Source organism: Podarcis vaucheri (assembly GCF_965113315.1).
Source record: "Podarcis vaucheri genome assembly, chromosome: 15".
NCBI classification, from domain to species: domain Eukaryota; kingdom Metazoa; phylum Chordata; class Lepidosauria; order Squamata; family Lacertidae; genus Podarcis; species Podarcis vaucheri.
This window is the reverse complement of record NC_138753.1, coordinates 13,376,672-13,394,470: the sequence shown is the minus strand read 5'-3', so window position 1 is coordinate 13,394,470 and position 17,799 is coordinate 13,376,672. Positions and strand designations below refer to the sequence as shown.

At 45.0% G+C, this 17,799-nt stretch overlaps 1 protein-coding gene across 1 annotated transcript; it reads left to right on the top strand.

Annotated features, from left to right (window-relative positions):
- The first annotated feature begins 196 nt into the window (after positions 1–196).
- Positions 197–17,690, top strand: NUP88 (nucleoporin 88). Its single transcript, XM_082201407.1, has 17 exons — positions 197–607; positions 1,766–1,935; positions 3,353–3,478; positions 4,491–4,577; positions 4,701–4,877; positions 5,302–5,488; positions 6,878–7,028; positions 7,469–7,567; positions 8,272–8,362; positions 9,722–9,823; positions 10,256–10,414; positions 11,638–11,763; positions 12,522–12,587; positions 14,575–14,655; positions 16,471–16,597; positions 16,817–16,935; positions 17,486–17,690. The coding sequence occupies exons 1-17, from the start codon at positions 212–214 to the stop codon at positions 17,547–17,549; spliced, it is 2,328 nt and encodes a 775-aa protein (XP_082057533.1). The 5' UTR covers positions 197–211; the 3' UTR covers positions 17,550–17,690.
- Positions 17,691–17,799: the final 109 nt, after the last annotated feature.

Here is a 17,799-nt window from a genome sequence, read left to right as displayed (position 1 = left end):
AAAAATACTGCCAAGATTTGAACGGGCGGGATGTTCTTTCGACGTAAGCAGCCCTCACTTCCACCCCAGGATAATGAGAGTGTCTATGGAAAACCCCCAATTCCCGCGCAGTGTTCACGTCTAACTTTTCACGAGTCTAGAAACCGCTTGCGTCAGCAGGCCGCAGTGCACTCTGGGTCTCGTCCTTCCCTCGCTCCCTCCCGTGGCGAAGATGCCTGCTGGGCTTAACCATCTTTATCGGTCCGCCGGGACGCCGACGTCACCGTCCGCGGTGCACTCTGGGGCTCGTAGTCCCGCGCTCCTGAGGCGGCGAGGCCCCGACCGGCTTCCTCGACCGGCGACGATGGCGGCGGCCGTGGCGCCGGGCTTGGGAGAGCGCTGGTGGGCAGAGCTGCCTCACCACGCCGTGTTGTGCCGCTTGCGGGAGCAGGCCGACAAGGAGGCCGGGCCGGAGCCGGGGCCCGAGTCGTCGCGCCCGTCCCTCCCGCGGGACCTGTTGTTCGGCCTCGGCGGGGAGCTCTTTCTGTGGGACGGCGAACGCGCCGCCTTCTACGTTCTCAGCCTGAGGGGCCTGGGCGACGAGCCCGACAGGCTGGGCCAGTACCAGGTGCGGCCTTTCGCCCCGATAGGGCTCGGCCCTCACTTGAGGTGGACAACCCGTGTTTGGGGCGCCGCCGCTTCGGGCTTCAAGGTGGTGGCTCACCTGTGGAAAGCCCCTCTATATAGGACTATAGGCTTGCATTATCAGTAGCGATAATAATGAATGGCTTATTGCGTTTATATCCCGCCTTTTTTTCTCCCAAGGAACTCAAGGTGGCATACATGCTTCCCCAATTAACCCCACCACCATTACACATAAAACAACCACCCTGTGAGGTGGTTTTGGCTGAGAGGCAGTGACTGACCCCTAAGGTGACACCCAGTGAGTTTTGTGGCTGAGCAGGGATTTGAACGCAGGTCCCAGAATTTTTGGGAGGGGCAGGTCTTTTATTGGGGGGGGGCAGAACCTCAGTTAAGCTATGTATTTTTATTGATCTTTATTGATTTAGGTCAGGGGTCTGCAACCTTTAAGACAAAAAGAGCCACTTGGACCCGTTTCTGAAGAAAACAACAACTGGGAGCCGCAAAACCAGGAAGGTGACGTCGGGACGGTGCGTTACTAACGCACGCACCGCCCCCATGCGACGTCACAGCCAGTACCGCGCCCGCCACAGTGGGGAGTGTCGGGGCACACAATGCACCTCCTCCCCTCGCTAGTATCCGCCCCGGAGCCGCGGCAAAGGTGTAAAAGAGCCACATGCGGCTCCGGAGCCGCGGGTTGCAGGACCCTGATTTAGGGGGACTATGCCCAGGTCTCTGATGTTCTAGTCTAGATAACTACTACACTTGCAGCTGTGTTTTTAATTGATGCCCAAGCATTGGGAGAGAATGCTTGAAGGAACACGACTGCTGGTTTCTCCAAGCTTTTGTCCAAGGCAGACCCTGTGGGTTTAGTGGTCTCTTGGCTTAGAAGACAAGTAGCAGCTACCAGTGCCTTGCATGAAGCATAAGAATAATATAGGTAGTCCTCATCGCTCAGCATCCATATCGGATCATGCCTGAAAGAGTGAGCACAGATGAAATGGTAGGAAGCAACAGGTGCAGTTTGCTTGCAGCCAAATATGTAATTGAGTGACACACATGCATCTTGCACTAGTTTTTAAGATTTTGTTCTGCACAAAGTTCAAATATTTAAGCGTTAACCGATTGCTGCTTTGATTTCCAGACCCTTCTCTGCATAAATTCACCCTTTTTTGAGGTGTATCAAACTGCACTGAGTCCTACACAGGAGCATGTTGCTCTGATAGGAGCAAAAGGCCTGATGGTGCTGGAGTTACCTAAACGCTGGGGAAAGAACTCTGAGTTTGAAGGTGGAAAACCAGTGGTTAATTGTAGGTATGTAGGCTCTCCATTTCTCATAATTGCTTTGCAGCTCTAGAACTAGGGACGGTTGCTACTTCATTATCATCTGGGTCTGTAAAGAAAGCAGTTTTGAGTACATTGTGTCAATTTCATTTGATGACTGTTTTTAATGAAGTTCTCAGGCATTATATTTGGAGAAACTTTTGTTTCAGCTGCATACATTCCACTACTATAGAGAGGCAGTCTCTTTTCAAACTTTTTTAGAAGGGTGGCTGAGGTGCTTTATGGTGCAGTGTTAGGATACAGGCTTTGTAGGCCTGAGGTTCTAGGTTCAGTTCCTTGCTTTTCCATTAAAAGTGATTGCTTTTGGGCAAAGTTCTGAAGCAGTCCATCTTGCTGATGGCACATTTGCTTTGCTGTATCAAGTGGAGGGTAAGGCAACTTTTCTTTGCAATGGAAGTAGTACAATCCATCTGCTCAAGTTGCTCACAGTTAACATTCGACAGATCACTGCAAGGCTGGAAAAAAGAGTAAAGGCTGTTGAATTTCTCCCCATTGTGGAAGAAACAGGAGAGGACATTGCACAGAGAACTCACAGCCTGGCAATCGGCATTATTTGCTAGTATCAGTGACTTCTATGTGCACATCACTAAAAATGGGAGGATACAATCTATAAACAGAACAAGGAAGACAAGGGACTATGAGAGGCAAATGAAGGCAATGGTAAACAAGGATTGGATACGTGAATATTTCAGATATATGTACTTGAACATAGTTATAGCACTAGGAGATAGAGGCTAGGGGACTGTGCCAAAGAATAGGTTTTAAAGAGAGAGAGCTTCACAGATACATTACTGGGAGGCGATTCTAGGCATAAGCAGGGTCATTCGTGGGAGCAGGACTGTTAATTGGTTCAAAAACAAGATTTCAGGAGATGTTATTTTTGGACAGTAGCTACTCTTTCAACCTTTTTTTACATTTATGGAGAAGATCAGTTCGATTTTAGATTGGAAGCGCTTTCGATAACCGAGTCTGTGGCTACATTTTTACCTAGAAGAAAGCTTCCTTAGTTAAATTCTTTACAGAGATAAAATGTTTGAGTACTTACCCTTTAGGACCAATGATAGCTAATTATTTAGTACCTAGAGTTTAAGCAAGGGTAGTGTTCATGTAACACATCAAGTTAGGAAATAAAAAAGGAATGTTACAAGTCTGTGTCTATCCCTTGAGCTTTTTTGCTTTTGATAGGTTTGCCAGTTGGGGAGGAAAAGCCTGGCCTGTTCTTGTGCTCTTGACACCAGCTTGATCTGCAGAAATTGGCAGGGGACACAGGCATGAACGTCTGTAGCCCAAGCTGCTGGTCAAAGGCACAGCAACAGTCAAACAGTTGGCAGCCCTCTGTTGGGTTGGAACATAGTGCCTTTCATGATGGAGACCTGTCTTCTTGCAGCACCATCCCTATTGCTGAAAGGTTCTTCACTAGTTCACCATCCCTGACCCTGAAGCATTCCGCCTGGTACCCCAGTGAGACACTGGACCCTCACATTGTGCTCTTAACATCTGACAACACAATAAGGTAACTTTATTGCTCTGAATGGTTTGCTTTTGAGCAGGCTTTGAGAAATCCAAGGAGCCTGGTTTCCCTGACTGTTTAAAAAGGTGGTGCTGGTATCCAGTATATATTAGTCATTCTTTTTTATATATATAATTTAGTGGAATATAGTGGTGAAGAGTGTAAGCCACAGACTTTTAGTTTTCTGGTTCAAATCTTTGCTCAGCTGCAGACTCACTCAATGATCTTGGGCAATCTTTCTTACTTCAGCTGCCTCGTTGACAATAAAAGGGGGGTCAATAAAAGGTCTGAAATATTTTCTGTGCACTGCACATGCTGTATCATTGTTCTGTTGCATGCCCCCCCCCCAAAAAAAATCTCTGAGCAGTGAGAGCCTCCAAGGGGTTCCAGTGCTTTGCTGGGTTTGGTTCCCTTGCAATAAAGGTCAATGGAGACTGGTGTCTTTTTGAGATACGGTTTTATAAAAATCATATGTACAATCTGAGCATCAAATGGAGGGGCTCACAGCATTATCCTAGGACATTTTCCAGCTAATTAGCAGAGTATAAATGCTTTCAGAGGCTAATTTAGCTTCCTTTAAATATTTATTTGATGGGGTCATTTGGAACCACATGCTTAGAGACCCACGGAGCAATTGTTTAAGCAATACTTATTACAGTTTTCTCCCACTCTTTTTCCAAGGAGCTCAAGGTAGCATGTATGCTCTGTCCTCTTATTTTATCCTCATAGCAACCCTGTATAGTAGGTATGTCAGACCTGGAGGGAGTGACTGGGCCAGGACTACCCAGCAAGGCTGAGGGCTAAGCAGGGCTTTGAACTGGGTCTCTCTGGTCTTGGTCTGACACCAGGGCAGCTCTTCAGCTGAAGTGATACTGCACCAGCTTCTGCCAGTGTAATAATGTTGGGTGCAGTACTGAAAATTGTAAAGGTATTCAGCTAATAGAGATTGGGTTTATAGAAGCTATTATCTGGGATGTACTTCTTGTTTTTTAAAATGTCATATTTTGCTTTAAAGGATTTACAGCCTGAATTCACCCCAGACACCCGTGAAAGTGATTCATCTTTCAGAAGCTGATGAGGAGACTCTAAGGCTCAATAAGGGGTGAGGTCTGAAGCTTCCCTCATAGTTGCCCCTCCAAGCACACCCCAACGGCCACTTTTTGTTGGGCAAACTGAATGTGTGCAGAGAACTGCTACAAACTCAACTGACTGCTCCCTCCCTTAGGAGAGCCTACACAGCATTGATAGGAGAAACGGCAGTGGCATTCGACTTTGGGCCCCTGGCAGCAGTCCCCAAGAACATTGCTGGGCAGCGAGAGAAGGAGGAAGTGCTAGCGTATCCTCTCTACATCTTGTATGAAAATGGGGAGACTTTTCTGACCTACATTAGTCTTCTGCACAGGTAAAGGTCTAACCCAGATTCATGATCCCCTTTTCACCTTCATTTTTTGCACTGGGCAGTGCCTGACCAGACCTCATAGATGGCTGGGCGGTAGGAGGGTACTGATTTGAACACCAATACAATTGCTCCTAGTTCAACTCTGAATGGAAACCCAGGGTTCAAGAATCAACACTTGCCTCCTTGTATTGTTGAGGTGATTTGGTTGGTGTCTGATTAGCATATCCTAGCCTTTCTGCTCTGAGGCTGGCAAGGTCAGTTTGGTGTCTTGGTTGGCTGCAAAACTTTGCTGTTCCAGGTATTAGGCCATGGCTTGCTTAGAGTTTTTTTGAGGGTGGCAGCAACAGCAAACTGTCCTAGAAGTTTGGGCTCTTCCCAGTAGGCTTCCTTTGACACCCCCCTTCCCCCCCCCCTATTTTTTTTGTAGCAGTGGAAACCTTGGTCGGCTCTTGGGCCCACTGCCAATGCATCCTGCAGCTGAAGACAACTACGGGTACGACGCTTGTGCAGTTCTCTGCCTTTCATGCGTTCCCAACATCTTGGTGATTGCCACGGAGTCGGGGCTGCTTTATCACTGCGTGGTACTGGAAGGAGAAGAAGATGATGAACAGATGGTATGTTTGCCTGTTACTACTTGGAGTTTTCAGGAGAGCTTTCCCCCCCACCCCACCCCCCGTTATATGAGGAGGGACTGTAGTACTTTGCACTCAAAAGGTCCCACACTCAAACTCCTGCTTTTCCAGTAAAAAGGACTGGGTAGCAAGTGGTATGAGAGGCCTCTTCCAGAGATCACAGAAAGCTGCTGCCTGTCCTAATTTTGGGCAAGATAGACCCGTGGACTTGGCATAAGGTTGTTTACAAGTGTATCCCCATCCTGGGTATTCATTTTTAGCTTGCTATCTTTGCAGTCCACCCCTTTTTTGTTACAGGTTTTTCACATTATGACATGTTCTTACTGAGCATGTGACCAATAGTGCAGTGCTGTTGCACATTATTATGCTTTTCCTAAATTTATTTGTTGTACTGATATCCCACTTTTCCTCCAAGGAGCTCAAGGTGGTGTATGTGACATTCTCTCCCTCTCCAGCAATCTGTTCCCACAGAAGCATGATGGCCCTCTGCCCAGCTAATGATTTGCAGTTCCTAAACCCTAAAACTGCGGCTCATCTTAATTACGGAAGTTGGTTTAGTTTTCCCCTGATCAACATCTTTGTCTCTGCAGCCATAAACAATTTTTGAGGTTCTGCAAGGAGGTTGCACCCAACTCAGTTATATCCAGAGTAGACTCAATGAAATTAGTGGACCTAAGATAGTCATACATGCTATTCATAGCAGCCAGCATGGTATAGTAGTTAGAGTGTCAGATTAGGACCCGGGAAAGGTTCAAGTTCCCACTCAGCCATGTTTCTCACTGGGTGGCCTTGGGCCAGTCACTGCCTCTTGGCCTAACGTACCTCACAGGGTTCTTGTGGGGATTAATTGAGGAGGGGGAGAGCCATGTACACCATCTTTAGCTCCTTGGAGAAAAAGATGAGGTATAAATGCAGTAAGTAATACTCAACCCCTTGAGAATTAACGGACATGACTAAATACAGCCGGGTGTCTTATATTTCATATTCCTCTTGTATTGAGGAGCTATTTTAAAAACATTGTACATCTCAGAAATGCACAATATTGATCTGCATTTGGACCTTAAAAGCATAGACACACAAAAGAGTAAGAAGTAGATATTGTTTCCCCTCCCCACCAGCTTACTAGGAGACAATTGAGGGTTCTCTGTTTATATTTCTTTATTATTTGTACTTACAGCCCACACTTTATCAAATGCTGGGTTTCCTAATTAAAATACATGCAATGTGCGATTAAAATAATAAACAACCCCCCCCCCATTTTTACCTTTTTTTGCGGTGGGGAGGGAGGTGCTTCCTAAGTAAATTTAATCCCTTGAGCTATTATCTCAAGGGAGGACAAATTTAGAAGTGTTAACCAAAGCATCCCTGCAGTCTGTCAAATCCTGGGATTCAAGAACTGACCTCATTCCGTCGCTCTACGTGTTCGAATGTGTTGAACTGGAACTTGCACTGAAACTGGCTTCAAGGGAAGGGGAGGAACCCCTGGAGTCGGACTTCTCCTGCCCAATCAAATTGCATAGAGGTAGGAGCACAAGTCAGTTACCTCTCTTGCTTTCCACTTGCTCTGTTCACTTGGCATCCAATTAAAGCGACCTTTCAGGTAAATACAAAAATTAATCAATGCCAGGCTACCTGTTCCTTGATTTGCATGTAGCTTTATGTCACAGGATAGCATCACCCAGCTGGCCCAGCAAGCCGTTTACTGTCTCTTTCTGCAGCTCCCGGTGGTCTGAGTTGCTTTGCCATCTTGAGGCAGCCCACAAGTATTGCCCATCAGTAAATAAGAGGGTGGCAACAATGTGGGTCATTGCTGGGAGTTCATGGAACTTCTTTACATAAACAGGTTTGGCACAGTTCCATTTTCACGCAGTTCCGCATTGTTGCTATCATATGTGGACTGAAACCTTCCCGTGTCTTTGTTGGCTCTCCATGAATGCATAAATATCTCACTTGCATTTTCAGATCCCAAATGTCCCTCTCGATATCACTGTACACATGACGCTGGGGTGCACAGCATTGGAGTCACCTGGATCAACAAACTTCAAAAGTTCCTTGACTCAGGTAGTAGTGAAACCTTCTTGCCTTGGAATGTTGCATTCCTACACCTTGTTTCTCACAGATGCAACTTGTCTTGAGTAGTGTGCCAGTAGTGTGGAAAGGTGGGATATAAATAGAGTGGACAGTGGTACAGTTTAGTGAGACATCTGAATCTGGCAGACTATAGTTTACCTCCAACTAGAACTGAAAACCTACTTCAAACTGTAGTTTCCAATTCAGATTTGGAGGTAAACTAAGATTTGACTGAGCCAGAAATAATGAAGGGCATCAGAGCACGTGCAGAGAGGAGGGAGAACCAGAGCCTAAGGCATGACACTCACAACACAGCCATGATGTGAACTGAACCCATATATTGCTGGCGCAACCCATTAAAAAATTTGATCCAAAACTGGTAGGGCCAGAGCAAACTTGTCATTATCTGCGTCCTCCCAATGGTCAGGACCACCTCCTTTTCTCTTCCTCCACCTCCCATTGGGCTGCCAGGAAAGGGACAGGTGGCTTTTGTCAGAGATCTGAAATGATCACCTGCATCTTCTGTTACTCAGTCCAGTTCGGCTCCCTCCCCCTACCAATCCCTTTTCCCCTCCAGATTACCCCCCCTGCCCCTACACATGACATTTGGCTAGGAGTTCTGATTTCCTCATTACTGTTCTGTGGGGTGATAGGTGTGACTCCCCAGTAACCTGCATGTTTACTTGCTTTTTCAGATGAAGAAGACAAGGACCGTTTGCAAGAACTTGGAGCAGAACAGAAATGCATCGTAGAGCACATCCTTTGCACAAAACCTCTGCCATGCAGGTAAGAGTCTACTTCTTCCCAAATCCATATTCTTCTTGCAACTGCTTATTGCTGGAGAATCCAGGCCGAGAACAGTTATACACAACTCAGTTTCTGAAAAATCAAGCATTGAATGGTGTTGTTTGTGTTAAGATTTGGATGAGCAAGCAGGGTGGACAGGGAAGGAGAACTGTGTTTGTGTCTCTCTGTGGTGAAGACAAGGCTCTTGACTGTTTTTGGGGTGCCCCTTTTTCTTGGTCTGGGTAAGGATGTTGGCTGGAAAAAGGCCTTTTTTGGAGAACATGAGAGAACAAGGCATGAATGCTTATTCTGGGGATCTGCAGGAGGCCTTCAGTGAGCAAAAGGTTAAGCCCCATTACCCAGAGACGGGCAGGGAGATGTAATGAAACAGAAAACTTTACTGATGTGACACGCACTTAGCACTTCCTTAGTGAGTACCCTCGGAATCTTGTGTAGATCCCAGGTTGGAAACATCTGCATCCCAGGTGGGTTCAACGGAAGGAGGCCTTCTTAACTAGCAAGACATGCATGGATGGGCCAATGGAAATTTCAGCTTTCTTCTAGTAAATGTGACAGATGCACGACTTTGAACTGGTTTTTCAAGGTGTTGGAACAGAGCCCCAGTTGAGGCTGTACTGCAGTAAAGGCAGCACATTGGTGATACTGGTGGAAAACTGAAACACAGAATCATAAAATTGTAGAGTTGGAAGGGACCCCGAGGATCGTATCGTCCAACCCCCTGCAATGCAGGAATATGCAGTTGTCCAATACGGGGATCAAGCCTGCAGCCTTGGCATTATCAACACCACACTTTAACCGACTGAACTGTCCAGGCATTTCTGCCTGCTGTGACATTTCAAGACCTACCTAGTGGTCTTATAGATGTGATGGGTAGAATCTCTGCAAGACACCAGCATAGGGTCCACTGCAGCTCCTGGATATTTAAAGACTTATAAATCTTGCATTCAGCCTCCAGATGAAGAGGCAGAGCCAAATTGGGTCAAAATATAGGAATAGGGCCTAAATAGACGATAATGAACTGGAGGGGTTATCTCTGGTAATTATAGATCTGAGAACAACGGTGGGGATGACCTCTACTCTTGCTCAGTTTTTGCAGAAGACTGACCAGGAGAGAGACTAAGTATTAAAAAGTCTAGGAAACCAAATCAGTATGAGGCTGTAAATGTGGCTACAATGAAGGAAGAATATGATAAGAGGCACTTAAAAGATTTGCTAGATTCTGCAGTGGATTCTTTGTTGTGTTAGTCTGAAGACAGCAAGTGACTTCTGCTCTTCTGTTCTTGGGGTTGCCAATGTTTTCTGGGATAGCTTGACATTTTTTCTGTTCTGTTCCTTCAGCCAAGCGGCCTCAATTATAGGGTTTTGGATCGTCTCAGACATTCTGGGTCCCACAATGGTCTGCATCACCAGGAGCTACGAATGTGTCACCAAACCTCTTCTGTACGTACTGAGCCACATTTACCTATTTAATGCTGAAATGTGATAGGCATACTTCCAAGGACACAGTATATTTCCCTTATATAGTTGCTAGGACTCCTAAATTGCCTAGGTAACTCCTTCAAGTTTCCATGGCACCAGGCTCTGCTGATCTTGAATTCATGACTATTGATTCTCCTGGTAATCCCTGACATACCCCTTCATTACCTTGATTGGTACACTTGCCTTTCCCTTATTCCTAACAAGGCTTGTGTTGATAATTCTCTGAAGTTTCTTATCCAGCATTTCTTGCCTGCTCTTTGCAAAGGTCTGCAAACTCTTTTTTTTTTTGGGGGGGGGGTGTAAAATAATTAAAAACCTCTAAAGAACTTAATGAAAGCAAGTGGGGAGTGTCTTTGGAAACGTTTAACTGATGCCTAACACTTGTATTGACAGTTCTGCCATTCACCCACCATGCCCTCCTCTTCTGTGCACCAAGCAAGATTCGCCTGTTACAGTCTCGCCTCTCCGCATCCTGGCCGAATCGCAGGATTCCTTTGAGCGACACATCCGAAATATCCTGGATCGCAATTCTGCTAACCCTCTCCTATTGAAGTATGAAATCTTTCTGGAGGCAAAAGGCTTTCGTCATCCCCCATCACTCCTGTGTCCCCAAAAGGCAAAGGCACACCTTGGCCTTTGGTGTTGTTCGGAAGAGGGGGTTCCATCATCTGGTGTTCTCAGCCCCTTTCCTTTCCCTCTGACAGGGTTCACCCTTCTCATTGCTATAATCTTGCATAAGGTCTACACCTGCTGTTCCACCACCTCCATCTTCAGGATGGACTTATGCACAGTGGTCTTTCGTTCTGGCCAATCTCAGCTCCTCTTCTCCCACACTTGGCAGTTTTTGCAACTTCACTGGTGCCACCATAAATTTATTGCTGCTCTTTCCGCATCAGCATATCCTGCAGCTCAGTCATGGCACAGTCGTTTTGGGGTTCTGGCTGGGTTGTTAGGCTCATGGGACATGAATCTAGCAGGGTGAGTAGGCTACAGCGATGAGCAGGGCTTCTTGGCTTCTCTTTACTATATTATTAACTAAAAGGGAAGGATGGCATAGGAGATGAGGAAAGTCAGCACTGAACGTCTTAAGTGTTTCTGGGCATTTTAAATAGATTGGCTTTCTGGTGTGTTGATGAGCATCCGACACAAGGGCTTTGTCAAATGCAATTTGATTGTAATGTCCTTATCTGAGCTGAACCCTCAGTTTGAGGCCAGTTAGAAATCTTCCCTAAATAACTGGACCCCTCTCCAGTTCAAGCTTCTTGATGCACACAGCCTTAGGGCATATGGTGTCAGAAGCATTTGTGTGGCAAAGCAGCCTGGGATAGCTCAGTCAGTAGAGCCTGAGACTCCTAGTATCAGGGACTTATGTTCAACCGCCACATTGGGCAAGTGATTCCTTCATCGCAGGGGGTTGAAGTAGATGACCCTCAGATCCCTTCCAACTCTATAATTCTGTGGTTCTAAATGCTCTTTATCAGAGCATGTACCGTAGTTTTCCGTGTATAAGATAAGCTTTTTTTCTTTAAAAAGTAGGTTAAAAATTAGGGGGCACCTTATACACAGATAGGGCACAGGGGGTACGTGGGATTGTTTGATGCTGGGAGCCGGAGATTGTCAGCGGCTATTGGTCGTGTTATTTGTGGCTGCGGCAATTGTGTGGCAAACTCCCTCTAAAAAAAGGTCAACAACTCTGGGCCACCCCCCACCCCCCAAAAAGCTCAACTCTGGCAGTACACTATAATGGCCAAGACAATGTTGTGTTTGTCTTCCAGGTCTGCAGATAAAGAAGTTTCCCCTCCCCCTGAAGAATGCCTTCAGCTTCTCAGCAGAGCGACTCAGGTGTTCAGGGAGGAATACATTCTGAAACAGGACTTGGCCCGAGAGGAGATCCAGCGAAGGTAAAATGGGCCCTTGGCTTGTAAAACATTGTTCTTCTTCCCTCCTGTTGCAGCAACAATTGGTCATTTTCTGATCCTGATCCTGCAATCTATTATCTGCCAACTTCATCAGATGTAATACAATAGGGACAAGAATCTCTAGTGAATAGGTTTCCTGCCCTTGGGAATTATTTACATTTTTCTGAAGAGCGTATCCCTGATTTGCTTTTATCATTGGGCTAATTGAAAGAGTGGCATAACTGGGTGAAATCCCTGCCTTGTTTGCCCCCAACCCCTGCTCCAAAGGAAATACAATTGGTGGCAACGTTTGGCTTAATTTCAAAAGCCTTCTGCAAGCTGTTAGTTCTGTCCTCTGGCAAAGGAGAGTGAGGGTGTAATGCACCTACTCCAGCAGCCCTCTGGATTGGGGTGGGGAAAGGGGTTGGCCTGCCCACCATAGAATGCAGCCCCTAACAGAGTATCAAGGGACTGTGCACCCCCCCCCCCCCAGGAAAAAGGTTGCCCGCCTCTGTTCTACAGCTAGGACGTCATTCTCCCCCTTTCTCTCATTTTCAGAATGGAGCAGTTAATAGCACAATTCCCCTTTCTGTAGTATGGGTGTCTTTAAATGTCTCCACCCCTGGTTAACCCCCTTGTTCCTCGTAATTTATTTTTCTCATTGAACAATGGGTTAGAGGTGTAGGGGAGAGCAGAAAGGCAAGCCAGGTTGCATCAAAAAACCTAACTGTTTGGCCATCCTTTCAACCCTTGCTCCTCAGAGTGAAATTGCTACGGGAACAGAAAAAGAAGCAGCTGGAAGATCTTGCCTACTGCCGAGAGGAAAGGTGAGGCAACCGTCTCTTTGCCTTTTAAGCTAGCTTGGCTGGTAGTTTAAAAGAAGTGGGTTGCCCCGTGGGAGCAGCTCAGAGCTCAGTGGTAGAGAACGTGCCTTGCATGTCAAAAATCTCTGGTTTAACCCCATCCATCACTAGTGAAAAACGATCTTGGGTATTAGGGCCGGGAAAGCCCTCCTGTGCAAGACCTTAAAGAGCTGCTACCAGCCAGAGTAGGCATCACTGAGCCTAGAAGGATCTGTAAGGTACTTTTCAGAGCATCCTTTCCAGAGACGTCCACCACGGTCCGATATTAGATACAGGTGTTTTACCGCAGGTTGAAACCCGAAGAGAGCTTCTAGGATTTGCTGATTTTGTTACTCTTCTTTTCCATGTGATTTAGTCCCTCCTTTGTGTTCGTGTTCTAGTGATAGTTTAATTCATTAGTGATGTTTTAGTGTAAGCTTGTTTTAAAGAAATGTGTTCCTAATAACTCTGAAGTGTCCACCAGACTTCTGCCACTTGGCTGCTTTTCATTATGCAGCTTTTAAGAATATAAGAAGAGCCCTGTACCGAAATTGGGCCCAAAGTAGCACTAGAAAATAATATTCTCCTGCTCATCTTTTTTTTTTTTTAATTACTAGCTAAAAGTTCCTGTTGCTCAGGGATTCTTAGAAATCAAAAGATGCTGGTATTTATAAATGGATAATGTAATTTGTAATTTCTAGGGCTCTTGATGCCACCTCCCAACACCCAGTTATATTTAAATAGAGACAAAACATCCTCCACCATCTCAGGAACTACCATGCCAGATCTGGAAATGTTAACCAGTGCAGTTTGGATCCAGGGTTGTCATGGCCCAACTTGGTTAAAGTCCAGATTGGCCTGATTTGGTATGGGATTCAGGCTTTCACTAAATCCAGTGTGCAAACCCTTTAATTTTCTGGCAGATTTGGTTAAAATCCAAATGGCATCTGACAGTATCCAAACCTAGACAAAAACCCACTCTGCCTCAAGAACCATCATGCCAAACTGGGCAATGATTCCATCAGAGGTTTCCCAATTGACAGAGGTAGGAACAGTTCGTTCTGCCATCTTGATTCAAAATGGCAGCCGACTGTATTCAAGCATCAATGGAAGCTGGCTCCTTGGCCTCAGGCACTGTTGTACCAAGTTTGGCAATGACATCTTAAGAATGCCTAGAGAACATACAGGTGGGCAGACCACTTTCCAAAACATATAGTAGGCTAGAAAAAGTTTGTGGCTTTTATTTGCTTCTGGCTGTTTTTTATAACGTGTCGAACAACATCGGTTGGCATTGTCTTTTAATGGGACATAGAAGTTATCAGTGGGTAGTGCTGCTGGGATTTCCTGGACATTACTGGGATTTCAGTGGTGGAAGGTTTGGGGTTTAGTGGGGCACTTCAGTTATACGGGGACATGGATTCAATTACTTTCAGTTGTCTTATTTCACTGTACTCATAAAATCTCTACTTCCACATCTATCCCAAATATAAAGGTGTGGAAGAAAATTATCTGCTTATTTGTTTGTTAGAGAAAGTCTCATTTGCTTTGCTATGAGTTTTCTTTTGCCATTGATGTCTATGGGAGACCCAGCTGCTCTTCTGCTGCCTATCATTTCTATGTTTTCCATCCGGTTGGCATGAAAATGCATTCCATGTCGATAACAGACCTGTCAAGTTCAGACAGAAAATCCCTTTATGAGCAGTTTTTAAAAGGCACACATAAAGCACACCACTGGCTAAGTTATAGTATCTGGTGTCCAGGATTTGGATGAGAGTCAAAATTTCCTAAAAACTCTCCTTTGCAGCCTCATGTAGACGTGCCAACTTCTGTTGGGAGACATGGAAAGAGAAGGGTGCACTGCCCTTTAGAACTGCTTTGTTTCATAAGAAACAACAAATAGACCCCACTTGTTCTGTTTTATGAGACAAATGCGCACCACTATCCCAGAATAACATTTCCTCTTCACCCAAAGGAAAAGCTTGCGGGAGATGGCAGAGCGATTAGCTGACAAGTACGAGGAAGCCAAAGAGAAGCAGGAAGACATTGTGAACAGGTAAAAGGGCACACTCTTCACAAGGTTCTCTTGCTGGGGACTGGAGCAAGAAAATGCCCATGCCTGTCTGATGCCAAGTATGCCTTGGGCTTGTGCTGAAGCCTTGTCCTTAAGATGTGCACCCTTCGGAATTGCTGGGCCTGAAATAATGATAAAGAAAGCCAGGTTGTGGAGAGGCCTTTCAGCTGAGCAGCATGCAGCTTGGCAGCCAGCTGAACTAAACCTACAACTTAAGCTGCTGCTAACAGCTTCGTGCAAGTTTATTCACTGACTAAAGCCTTTAAACCCGTGTTTAAAATGACAGAGATGCTCCCAAACAATGTGGTTGTCTTTGGAAGGGCAAGCTGTTTGGAATTGGCATTATCTAGCCAAACTTACATCCCCTGATGTGTGCCTGAGTGGTCTCAGTGTATTAGCAGAGAGAGAATAGGTGAGCAACACAGTTGCAAGTGGATTGTGTGTGAAGTTAATTGGTCTCATTCTTTCTGAAAAGCAGTTGACAGAAGCTGACTTAATAAAGGAGGGTTGGGAGCGCTTTGAAAGTAGGGGTACCACAATTAATGTGCATAATTTTGCATAACATTGATTAGAAAATAGGTAGTATGCAGTTTGTATATGCAGTTTAATATTCAGTTGGGAGCCGCCCAGAGTGACTGGGGAAACCCAGCCAGATGGGCAGGGTATAAATAACAAATTATTATTATTATTACTAATATTTGGACCTGCTTGGGAATACAGTGATACCTCGAGTTACAAACGCTTCAGGTTACAAACTACACTAAACTGGAAGAGTTACCTTGAGTTGAGAACTTTGCCCCAGGATAAGAACGGAAACCGCGTGCCGACGGCACAGCAGCAGCAAGAGGCCCCATTAGCGAAAGCACGCCTCTAGTTAAGAATGGACCTCTGGAATGAATTAGTAACTAGAGGTACCACTGATATATAGCTTTGATGGCCATTTTCAGCGTTTTGAAAATAAGGACTGAATTTGTCTTTAGGAAATTATGCTTGTAGTGTAGGGTGACAGTTCCCTCTTCACTCCTGCTTAATTAGCACTTGACAATGTAAGTTTGTCTTGGTTCTAAAAGCAGAATTTGCAAACAATTAACTTTGTCTACAAGTTGGGGATGGCCACACGTTACTCAACAAGTGTATAGTCTCTGTGCACAATAGAAGAGCTACACGAATGAACTAGCATACACTTTCACAGTGTGCAGAGACCTCATATATCTGTGTTGAATGTAACATATGAGTCAGCGTGTTGACTCTGACGGTGGTGGTATAGTAATATATTAAGTGGTGGTCAGCTAAGTTATCCTCAGAATAGACCCACTGAGTTGAATGAACATGATTAAGTTTGGTCCAGTTCAGTATTCTGAGTAAAACTTTGTTGAATACCATCCATGGTCAGTAAACGTGGGTTTAATTCCCTCCTCCTCAGCTACTTTTGCTATGATATTGTCTGATTCACATTCTTTCAGAATTTTCAGGTAGGACTTATAATTGGTATCTGGCAAACCTTTTGGCAAATTATTTGAACATATTATTATGTCGCTAAACTTCTGGCTGAAAAAAATGTAAAGAAAATTTCCCTGATTAAACCTTTTTCTGTCCGGCTGCTGTTACAATTTCTAACGGCTGTGTTGTTTCTTTTTTTAATCTACTTTTAATGTTGTATAGCTTATTTTAGACATGATTCAGATCTTCCTCACATCTTGTATCGTGGATATACATGGCTGCTGGTTTTATCTTGTTCTAGTCTGTGACTGCATAATAAAAAGATTGATTGACTGACATTGTCTTTGTGGGCTGAAGGATGAAGAAGGTACTGCGTAACTTCCACTCTCAGCTGCCTGTCTTGTCAGATAGTGAAAAGGACATGAAGAAGGAACTACAGACAATCGAAGAACAACTGCGGCACTTGGGAAATGCTATCCGGCAAGTAAGTGTGGATGTGCATTGTTTTTGTAACGTTTGGCTGTTTTTGTATACGTAATGCTTAGGGATTATCAAGTGATCTAAAAAGCCTTTAAAAAATAAATAAGTAGAAGAGGGTGGGAGCTAGAGGCACTGCACATGAAGCTGGAAGGCAGTATTTGAAACACTTTCTCAAGGGTTTTTGAAGCATCTGTCTCTTGCGCTATTTACTGCTTGCCTTTAGGTTAAAATGAAAAAGGATTATCAGCAGAGAAAAATGGAGAAGGGGACCAGTCCGCGGAAGCCTAGCATCAACCTTAACACCTATCAGAGGAAATGCATCCAAGCAGTTCTGAAAGAGGAGTAAGTGGGCACTTGCACTTTGAAACACTTGGCAAATGAACAGCGAGCAAGTCAAGAGGCCCACCTCTTAGCTGCTGAGTTGTTGTGCTGCCGCTGTACTTTGAAGCAGTGATGTTGAGGGGTTGTACACATGGGGTAAGAGGGTGCTGAAGTAAGAGGGTCCCACCAGTATTGACGCTGTGCCAGCTGTGAAAGACACACCTGCTCAGACAAACATTCCCCTTTCAACCCAATTTGAACCTCCTGCTTCACTCTTCCAATTGTTGCGCTGCTTGTTTCGTTATACATTTTAAGTGCAGTTGTTTCCGTGCTTAGATTAAATTGTTATCGTGTACGTTAATTGTATTTTTGGCAATTGGTTTTATACTGGCAAGCTGCCCAGAAGCAGTATATAAATTAATAAATGCTTGTTTGCTAGTGTAGCCGCTTGCAGTAGTGGAGGTGAAAACCCCACCCGGGAAAGTTGTGTGTTGCGCTCTGTTTTTCATGCCTTGTCTGCTCAGAATGGCTGAAGTCACTGAAGTGCTTTCTCTTTCTCTCTCTGATGCAGGGGAGAACACATCCAGGCGATGGTGAAACAGATAAATGATGTCAGAAACCATGTGACCTTTTAGAGCCGTCATGAATGGTGTAAAGCAAACTCATGAAACATGAAGGGAATGCAAACTGCCTTTCTCCTACTTTATACGTTGGTTCCTTGTGTTATTTTTTTATATATAAAACATCTCTGTTGTGAATAAATACTTTTTTTGAAAGCTCGTCTCACTTCTAAATCTAGGCTTAGACTATTTGGTATGATGTACTGCTGTTGCTTCTCCAGAAGGCAAAACACAGTAAGAATCCTGCCAATTGATCTTGGGCATA